The 11,453-nt window shown below is 29.7% G+C and overlaps 1 protein-coding gene across 1 annotated transcript in view; it reads left to right on the top strand.

Annotated features, from left to right (window-relative positions):
- LOC107448492 (neurogenic locus Notch protein-like) overlaps positions 1 to 11,453 on the top strand; it is a gene marked incomplete at its 3' end in the record, with an annotated part of 51,055 nt that overhangs the window by 33,099 nt on the left and 6,503 nt on the right. Inside the window, 5 exon segments of the mRNA XM_071185572.1 lie at positions 632 to 733; positions 2,833 to 2,937; positions 5,791 to 6,018; positions 8,870 to 8,989; positions 10,688 to 10,792. Of these exon segments, the coding sequence (XP_071041673.1) occupies positions 632 to 733; positions 2,833 to 2,937; positions 5,791 to 6,018; positions 8,870 to 8,989; positions 10,688 to 10,792 (660 nt within the window).

Raw genomic sequence — 11,453 nt, 5'->3', positions numbered from 1 at the left:
ATATATATATATTAGTCGTTAACAAATTTTCCTTTTATTGGTTTAACCCTTTCGAAAGCCGTGGGAAGTATACTTCTCACCACTTTTTTACCACTTCTAATTTAGGTTTCCATTTGTTAATAACTTCAGTTTTCTTGAAGTGCGGTTGACTAAAATAGGTAACCGTTTGTTAGTTTGAAAAAAAAAACGTATAAAAGTTGTAAAATACATAATTCTTTTCGAAGTTTGTAGCATTTATAAAATTTATTTCATAAATAAAGAAAAATAAAGGTCAATAAGTAATATATAGTCGTGTTAAATATATTTACAACCAAAACAATTGCCTCTTTATAAACTAAATGAGTTTTTTCTTTCTTATGTCAATTACTATTCTTAAAACAATTTCAATTCAAAAAATACTTTAATTTACCTTCACTAGAAATAAATGGCCCATAAAAGGGTTAAATCACTTTTGTTTCTTCCCATTTACGTCTGGCAAGTTTCGTAAATGGGCCCCTTGAAACTTGTCGACTGTTATTTTTCATTCGTATATTTTTGAAGCGAACGAAGTTTTTAATTAGGTAATATTCCCTTTTTTTATCAAAATTATTGGATTCACTTCCACTTATGTAATTTATCCATCTCTTTACAGATTGCAAATGTGGCAAAGGATCTAAAGGTTGCAGTTACAAAGACGGTGTTAAAGAATGTTTTTGTAATCCAGGGTACAACGAACTGAATGGCGTCTGTGAAAGTAATGCATTTTCCTTTTTTATTTCATATTTTATGAGTCATTACAGAAAATGTAAGTTAAGAATAGGTATAACTTGGCCAAAGAATACGTGAGAATTTGTTCGCCAAGAGGTATAATATGTTCAATTAGATAACGAAGTTAGATATTTCAATTAGATATGCAGTGTCTCATAATAAGCAAAACTGATAACACAATTTATATATTAAATGTGAGAACACTTTTCTCCGTCCAATGGTTTTAATTGTAAACATCGAAAAAAAATTATTTTATAGTAGGGACCAACATAACAAAAATATATAATTTTATTTTTTTTTTCAATTAAATGAGTTGTTCTAGACACGCGAAGAAGAGGAGTAGATGTAGAGTCGAATTAATGTGAGCTGATGGAGGAACATAAGAGTCTAATGTGAAGAAATCGAAGTACTTGGCAGAGAAACATTTTACAGGAAACTTAGTCCTTCATCCACACTTAGCTTTAAAAAGAATATATATTTTACATTTTATAACCGTTATTGAACAGCCGCCCCAATGTTTTGGGTTTGCGACTACTGATGTTCAACGCCGTAGACTTGTAACTTTGAACACAATCCAGAAGTCAAGGGAATTCCTGAATCAAGTATTGGGAGAAATATACCTTCGTGGTGAACTAACCCGCATCTGCGTTACACGGAGAGGAAAACCACGAATGCCTCCCACGGTTAGCCTGATGGCAAGGGCACTCTATCCCATGACCCGTCTATCACTGAGGATATTTTACGTCTGTAGTCGGTGCAAACTGGATGCGGAATTCATATCGATCAGCTATTGCTGGGATTCGAACCCGGTTCACCTCATTTGAAGCCGAGCTCTCTATCCCCTGAGCCACCGAGGCTCGGAAGAATATCTTAAAAAAATATTCGCTGAATTAAGTTCTTTTGCATCAAATGCAGATTATTTATTGATATGAATTAAAGGAGGAGCTTAAAAATGTATTGCCATCTTAACTCAATAATTATACAATGAAATTAACTAATGAATTAAAGGGACAATGTTTTTTAATTCGATTAAACCTATTAATTACTATAGTTGGCAAAACGGCAGTTTTTCTGCTGCAGAGAGATTGGTAGGGGGAAGGCCATTCATCACCATTTGTAATGCAATATGTTAAGATCATATGTTTTTTATGTTATGTTTTCACAGGAACCGTATACGTATGAATACAATCCTATAGATTAATCCTATAAACTTGTATATTCAAACGAAAAAATAAACTAAACTAAATAAACAATTTAAAAAAATCTATAGCTTTCAGAATATATCTAGTTACGGATTTGAAATCCCCTCACCCGGATTAGGTAAGATGCAATAAAAAATTATAATGCAACAAAAAAATTTGTCCCCCAGTCTTTTTTTTTTTTTTTTTTTTTTAAATTTAGAGCTAAGATTCAGACTTGGAAATGTTGCCACCACAAAGAAACATTTTTCGAAAAGACTATACGTTAGATGTTATGATAAATAGTCAAAATTCCTTTTATTATCGATGGTGTTTCTGGTAACCTGTGATTTTCCTTAACCCTTTAAAGAGCCATTTATTTCTTCTAGTAATGGTGAATTAAAGTATTTTCGGAATTGAAATTGTTTTAAGAATAGTAATTGATATAAGAAAAAAAAACTCAGTTAATATATAAAAGTGCCATTGTTTTGGAGGAAAATATATTTAACACGACCTATTAGAAACTTATTGACTTTTATTTTTCTTTATTTATAAAATAAATTTTATAAATGCTACAAACTTCAAAAGGAATTATGTATTTCATAACTTTCATGCGTTTTTGTAAACTAACAAATGACTACCAATTTTTATTCAAACGCACTTCAAGGAAGCTGTAGTTATTAACAAATGGAAACCTAAATCAAAACTGGTGAGACTTCCTACGGCTTTCGAAAGGGTTAAAATAGAAATCATTTTTACTATCAATTTTTGCTCTTGCTTACATGTGATCTCAGATAATGCTCATTATGTACAACGATCTCTTATAATCTCTTATAGTTGAATGTTCATTCATTATTTTCATTTTTTTTTCATAAATGTATGTTTAAAGTACTCGTAAAAATTTCAGAATGTGATTGTGGCAGTCATTCAAAAGACTGCAAATTTGAAGATGGTAAGAAGGTTTGTACATGTGAACCTGGATTTAAAGCAGGAAATTATAGTATCTGTACACGTAAGTAGTTTACTTGTTTTCCCCATGGAATTTGTGTTTTTATGTAACATTTTTATTGAGAATCATATTTTTTTTATACAACATGGTGATACACCGTATATTTATAAAAACAAAGAGAATGAGAAAAGTACTATGTAATTGTGAAAGCCTCCATATGGGTTTTGTTTTGGACTTGATGGCGTGCGCACCTTATTTAGACGTCATCACACTTTTCACCTGCGTTCAAGAGTAATAGTAAACAGTGCGCATGCGTCGTCATTGCATGCGTTGCTATGGCAACTGCTGCTGTTTGATAATTTCTTTAAAATTCTTTTTTTCACTTTTAATGTTGTTATGCATTAAGTTGGTGAGTTTATTTTTGAGATATGGGACCAGAGAAATTCCATAAATTTTTCTTGAGTTGTGAATGAAAGAGAATTTTATTATTTTAACGATATTTTTGTTTTTATTGTTTTAATTAAGAATCAGAAATTCTAACCTACAGTTCCAACTGGATCGTTTTCAATACTATTTCAGGTGAATATCACAAATAAAGAGGGTAAAAAAAATTAGACAACAACCATTTTGCCAATGAGTAACCTGCGATCGCCTTCCGTCGATCACAATTTTTTTTAGCAATAGTCTCGCTTTTCTTGCTACGTTTTTTCGCCTTTTTTGGCGTGCCTTTGGAGACCGTGAGTTGACAACGATCGATTAATCGATCACATGAAAGTGAATTTTTGTTGTGTCGCATGTTGCCGAACAGTCCACCGAAACAGAAGTTAACTGTCATGAAAATCATGCACGTTTTTAGTGGTGTAATCAAGATAGTTGAAACAGTCAATGTTAAAAGGGGGCTTGTTACAAATCTGCACTTAAAAGGGAAAACAATTTGTAATTTGTGGAAAGATTGCTTTAAATGCTTCCAAATTGTTGGATTCTTTTCTTTAGATAGTCTAAAAAATTAATCTGTATTTGATAATCGGTGATTGATATTCTAAAAGCAACAAAAAACATATTTTCGTGAAAGTGTTACATACTGCCCTTTTTTAACATTTACCACTTTAATTATGTTCTCATACGAAGTTTTAAATCTTTTAATTGCATTAAATATTTAAATCATATTTAATTTTTATTCGCTTCTGTTTTGTTGAGCTTTTTTCGAGTTTATCTTAGTATTCTCTTCATCGTTAAAAAACAATTTTGCCTTGACCCTAGTTGGGCTCAAAATTGGCTCGATATCGGTCCTATATGAACATATACCGATTGACCAATATTGGGATGTCTTGAGTTTTTACCATTGGTCCTATATAGGGCCAATATCGGTCTATATACAACCATTATAGGGCTTATGTTGGCCGAATAATAACTATAAAATATCGGGAGAACCCGACAACTCTATATAGGGCCGATATGGATAGTAAAGTGACTGTAAAATATCAAGTGAATAGGACAATTCTATATAGGACCACTATCGGAAAAATAACGAATTTTGAATCCTTATTAAGCCTAGATTCGTGAATATTAGTCCAAGGCCAAAGTTATTTTGCTGCTAGGGATGCTGTATAGGTTTTAATAATAAACTGATATTATTTTAAATATCCATGCATCATAAACATAATTCTTACTTTACATTGTATCATAACAATAAATTTTATGTGTGTCACATCATTCAGTAATACTGAGAGATACTCTTAAAGATTCAGTGATACTTTTAGTGTTGCTGAATACTGAAAATGGCGTTAGCTACTTTACACGAAATAGTGTCTAACATTTTCGGCGTCACACTTGGAATAATCCAGGTTTCTTAGTGTAGTGAAACACCATGAACCAAGAGTTAGTTATGGTGTTTCACCACGCAACTGTGGTGTAAAGTATTTGCTACCATTTAAGGTAGACACCTCAATTTTGAATTTCTTGTTGTCCACGTTGATTTTCATTTTGTATGTTAAAAGGTCATAGATATGGTACTCGCCTCTTTTTTGTTTTTATAAGATTATTTTACATAAAATTATTCATAATTATAGATTTTAGAATTTTTGAATCATGCTTTACATGTTTGGATATACAATTTTGTTCGCATGTAGAGAGACATAACTTTATTACAATAATAACAATTTATGTACTTAGTTACTTTGGAAAATGACGTCTATCAACAATTATTATTTTAATGAAAATATATTGAATGTTATAAATGTTTAGAATACTTTACACCACTGTGGTGTAAATTATTTGCTACCATTTTAGGTGCAGACACCTCAATTTCGAATTTCTTGTTTCGTACGTTAATTTTTATAGTGTATGTTGGCAGGCCATAGATAAGCTACTCATCGTTTTTCTAATTTTTTACAGAAATCATTATCTTTATGAAAATCAAATAACACAGTCAAACTAGATTTTAGTTACAGATCATTATCAATTCTAGATTATATTATATTTATTTGACATGTCAACCTGAAAGTTCTAAATAATTATTATGAAAATCAAATAACACAATAAAATTAGATTATCAGATTGTAATTAATTACAGATTATATTATATTTATTAGACCTGTCAATCTGAGAGTCCACATTATTAAAAGTGATAGAAAAATAACTCTCCAAAAATCAGGCGTTTTTAAAGGAATTTCACAAACACTTAAAAATATTACATCGTACCTATGTAAAGATCTTTAAATTATTAAAATGTCTTGGTGTCTTATGAAACATCAAAATGTCCAAATTCTTTTCTAAATCTTAAATTAAATCCTTTTTTTTACCATTTTAAATTTGTAGGGAGAATTTTGTACTTCGGTATTTACTCTGATTCTTAAAAACTACTTTTGCTACATTGTTAACAGGCTATTATTGCTAAATATGCACCTTGATTTTCAGCCATGTGCAACGACAAACACGCATGCTCAAATGGAGGACGTTGCCTGCAGAACATCTGCTTGTGTTTGACAGGCACGGGTGGACCATACTGTGAGACCATCTATGAATGTGAAGACAAGCTTTGTGGTGATGACGTCACCTGCCAATATGATAGCCATACCCAAAGAGCTTACTGCCAGTGCAATTCTGCACAACAGACGTACGACAGCTATGATAAATCCTGCAAAAGTAATTCTTTTTTTCGTATTTCTACATAAGCATAGATCTGGAAATAGTTCACTCTCTGATATTCTAAAAAATTTATCCATTAACCTTTTGCATACGGCACTGACCTGATGAAGCCATTCTGGTCTACTTATTGAACCAGCCGCACGCAAAGGGTTAAACCTCTTCGAGACGGGTCAGTCATAAATGCATTCGTACAGAATCAAAATCAGGATGGAAAAAATCGGTAACTAATTTGACAGGATTATTTTTGATTTCCCTATAATTATACCTTCAGTTTTTAATGCAATAAATGTTTTTTTTATCATTAGACCAGGTGCCAGCCAAGTTACCAGGTACTCTGTACCAGCCCGTAGGCTCTCACCGATTCATCTGATATGATGACAATAGACGGTGATAAAAACGTGGCTTGAAATAAGCGAATATGGGAGTATAAACACTAAACATAGAGAATAACAGATAAACATAAATTCATAACATAATCATAAACTTTATCATAATTATAAACCAGATTAAAACAATTACATAAAGATTGAAAAGTTATGTCTAGAGGCACAGGATTAACATAGGAATTAAAACAACAGTTCAAAAAGTAACTAAAATTTTTATTTTGAACCATGTAATAGTAAATTAAATAAATCAAACTACTATTATCATACCGCCCACTAATAAGCGGCTTAGACAACAAGAAATAGTCTTGCAGTTTAATCTTTTCTGCCCTGTTTGTCAGAAGAATGATATAACTAACTAACCGTTGCAATCACAGAATATGCAGATAGATTTTGAGAGGCAGATTGACTCTGTCTCTCTCTCTCAGCAATGCCTTCTCTTACGTCTTTTTGTAGCTCCTCTTTTAACTATATCGTTTTCCCGTAATTTATTCTGATTTACGGCTTTTTTTTCTGTTATGGATATTATTGCTTGAAAATCAGAATTTTTGAGACCTTTCTTTTACATTTTTATTACGGCATTTTCATAAACACAGTAGGGTGACAAACAAATAAGATCCAGCAATTGAATAATAATAAAAAAAAACTTTTCGATGCAGTAGAAATATACTAGAATTATAAAGATACAATTTTTTGAAAATTTATTCTTCCATAACTCATTGCATTAATTTAGCTAACAATTCAAAATCATTCAATTTAATTTTGATGGGAGCTATCTATAAAAAATTAAAAAAATAATCGTCTTTAAAGACCTCTGCTTGATTTCCTTGAAGTCATATAATAGTTTTTTTTGTACTAAAAACATTTAACAGACACAAGGAAATATTCAAAATAAATTTTAAATAGATGGAATAAATGCAGATCTTTTAGTTTAATTTTAGAAAGATAAATGGAGCCGCAAATGAAATGTTAAAGTGAAGCTCATTAATTTAATCTTAGTAATCCACAAATAAATGAAATATTAATTTAATTCGATAATATCAGTTTAAAACTATCAATGTTTAATTTCTTAGTGGATATAAGAATTGAGCAAGGCAATTAAACTCCGATTTCAATGTTATTCAAGAAACTAAAGTAATATTAGCTTTATAAGAATTCGTGCAAATGATAGTTATAAATGTAACGAATAAAGTATTTCCCATAAAAATTAAATACAAAATTTTGTTTAAATAACTAAAATAGTTACTTATCAACAAACAATTCTTTGTCTGGGAAATTTCGAAACTCTGGAATTCTATTTCACGTTTGTCAGTTCCCCAAATTCTTTTATTCACTTGTTGCAATTTGCAAAATTTCGAACATTGCTTCTAAAGGTAATAATGTTAGACGAAATAATTTCTATTTCATTCATAAATAAAGAAGGCAGTTTCCTCAGACGAAAAAGCTGGCATTTCAACTTCGAAAGTACAACTTTAGTACAAAATAGCTCTATGAAAACGGCAAGTATAAGCAGAATGAAATAACGTCGCAGATGACGTAGCCGCGAAATCTAATCAAAATGCTGAAAATCTCTCTTCAGATTCTGTGGTTGTAAAGGTTGGTTACATCTAGCCCGTTTTGAAGAGGTCAAATTACAGTCACGAAAATAGTTTTGCTTCCACTACACATATTCCTTTCAGTGTATTTTGAAAGTGATTACAAAGAATGTTTTCGCTTTATACAAAAATAATTTACAATTGTGATAGTTGCGTGCGAATAATAAGATAGTTCAAAAAATAATAATGAATTGGGCTTTTACCCCTTCTTACATTTTCTATCCCCGTGGCATCCCTTCAACCACTAATCATGAAATAAATTCTTGCAAGTATGAATTTACAACCAGTCTTAAGTATTTCTAGCACTCTGAGAAGACTTAATCCCTAATGATGTAGTCCCATCCATTCTTCCGCCGACACTGTGTGTCCAACACTTGGCTCGTGTAGTCAAATTCATTTGAGAAAGGTTAATCGAAAGTGATTATTAAAATCTGTGACAAGCATACTACATACATAATAACTCCTATTATAAAAAACAATGAAATAAAAAAGTCTGAAGTCGCTATTAAAGCAAAAAGTCACTTTTATACCGTAAAAACGTTGTTTCTTAATTTGGTACTCAACATTGTAGTGCTTTTTCTAATAACTCTGTATTTAATATATGCAACTAATACATATTATCCTGTAGTTTGATATACGCCCCTGATACACGTTTCAACTTGATCTATACACCTGAAACATGTTATTTCGTAACTTGATACATACTATCTTTTAACTTTATATGTGAAAGTGTAATACATTTTTCCACTTTGCCAAAATTTGCAGAGAAATTTAGAATTGTAAATAAAGGAAGCATACCAATTAGCTACACTATGTCCACACTAATCCCCTCTCCTATAGAGCTCATGATACTTTTTCTTCTATTTTTAGAATGTAGTTGCGGTGATGATTTAAGAACTGAATGGGAGAGATGTGATTTCGTACTTGGAAAAAAAGTATGCCAATGCACTGAAGGATATGATTATAGTTCCAAAGTGGATAAATGTCTGGGTATACTTTTTTGTTCTACACACTATATTCATCTATCTAATGTAAGAATATTAAAGCTAAATATTTTTTATCTTACTTGAAACTTACTTTAAATTCATCTTACTTGAAACATCACCTTGCAGCTTTTATTTCAGGCAATCTTATAATAGATGTTTGCTTCATGCGTAAAGCCGACACCATTTTTAAACCGTCTGCACAGACAACTTCTTATAAACCGTGTGTAGGTTTTCTGATGTAGTAGGTGATGACTATACACAAGTCAATCGAAGCAATAATTCAAAAGTTGCAAACGTTTTCATGTATTAAAAATAACAATTTTGACGCAAAAAAGTTTCTATATTTTGGCAGAATTTGGAAAGAACGATTTGTGATAATTTTTCATATATGCCATATTTATTTACATGTAATTATATTCAAAATCATTTTAATTTTAATTAATTAAACCAAGGAGTAAACAATATATATATATATATATATCTTTTACTTAAGCTTATCCGACAAAACTAATAAANATAAAATATCTTCTATTAGGGATATATATATATATTACGTTCGCTACCACTTTTAATGTAAAACAAATTCTGCTTAGTCTAGAAAAATTGATTGGTTGCTATTTGGAATCGTATATCAATGTAGCACAGAATTACTTGATTTTATTACAGAGCTTATATGAATACAAAGCATAAAACAATAATATAAAACATCATCTGCAATTGTATTAAAAGTAAAATGTTTAAATTCCATAAAATATAATTATCAAACATCTATGAGCGAGATATAATAAATTGTCCATGTATTATTAAAAAAAATTTTAAAAATATATAATAAAAATGTTAATTGTATTAAATTTATAAAATTGTTTACTGTAGTTTTAGGAGGGAACAATTAAGTAGAAGATTGCAAAAAAGAAGGGGATTTTTAACGAATTGCGAAACGATTGGGATTAACTTAACATAACTACAATTTTTCATCTTATTGTATATTTTTTAATCTTTATTTAATCATGTTATAAATACAGAAATTTAAAAAGTTAGCGCTTATATAATACAATGTTTTAAACTTATATTTTTAAAATTATTCATGTCTTGCTGAACTCAAAAGTGAAAAGAAAATATCTAAATTGTGCTTTATAAATGACTGATACCCAGTAAACAACAGATGATTGAAATTTTATTAAAAATGCTTCATTAATTAATGATATTAATTAATAATGGTGATACAATTTTTTAATAATTGTGCATTAATGACTGATATACATATGGATAACAAAAAAAATTTATCTTCAATAATTATTTTACTAGAACAATGGGGAAAAAGTCTATTTCTAGAAAAAGTTAAGTCTTTTACAGTCATTAATATTTTGCCCGTTTTGNAATTAATGATATTAATTAATAATGGTGATACAATTTTTTAATAATTGTTCATTAATGACTGATATACATATGAATAACAAAAAAAATTTATCTTCAATAATTATTTTACTAGAACAATGGGGAAAAAGTCTACTTCTAGAAAAAGTTAAGTATTTTACAGTCAAAGTGTAATCTTTTACAGTCATTAATATTTTTTGAAAAAGTACTTTAAAATTTCTAGGAAACTTCCTTACATAGAATTATGATATACTTTTTATGATTATTTCTTCAAATCTTAAGCATCAATATGTTTTATGATGCGTTTTTTTTTAAATATTTTTTTTAGAATGTGATTGTGGAAACAAATCAAAAACATGCAGTTTTGAAGACAAAGGTGAAAAAGTTTGTCAATGTTTAAAGGGATATATTGACAATTTAGGAACATGCAAAAGTAAATAATTTCTTATATCTTCCTCCTTCTGACCACTTAATAGGCATTTTTTTTCATTAAAGTCTAAATTTGTAATTTTAAAAAAAATTATAAAAATTCGCCTAACCATGAATGAAAAAAATAAAACTCTTCGTTGAACCCAGAATTATAATAAAAGATTTCTTCATTTGCGGTTGAATCAGAATGAAATATCAATTGACGATGTGGAAACTTCAGATAATTTCGAAATTTTCGTCCCCACGTAACGAATTTACTGTCTTTCTAAAAAGCATCCTGAATTTCTAAATCCTTCATTTTCTAAAAGGCATCCCAACATAGCTGTAAACCAATATGTGTCTCTCCATTTCGTCCTTCGAAAAATCAGGTGGCGAATATTATTGTTTCATTCATCGTAAAATAATTTGTTCTTGTAGGAAATTTCTTAATATCTAAAACAAGGATGTTTCCAAAATATTTATAGGTGTTTGTGAGTGAAATGAAAAAAATCAATCAGGAGTAAAAAAGTCTTCAAATTCAAACTGCAACATAATTTCTGACACACACACATATGTATGTATATATATATATACACACATATGTATGTATATATATATATATATATGTATATATATATTCATTCTTGAATTTTCTCTTTTTTACTTTCCAACTACTCTCATCCCTG

The sequence above is a fragment of the Parasteatoda tepidariorum genome, chromosome 9 (assembly GCF_043381705.1).
Source record: "Parasteatoda tepidariorum isolate YZ-2023 chromosome 9, CAS_Ptep_4.0, whole genome shotgun sequence".
Classification (NCBI taxonomy): domain Eukaryota; kingdom Metazoa; phylum Arthropoda; class Arachnida; order Araneae; family Theridiidae; genus Parasteatoda; species Parasteatoda tepidariorum.
This window is presented reverse-complemented; position numbering and strand designations above follow the sequence as displayed.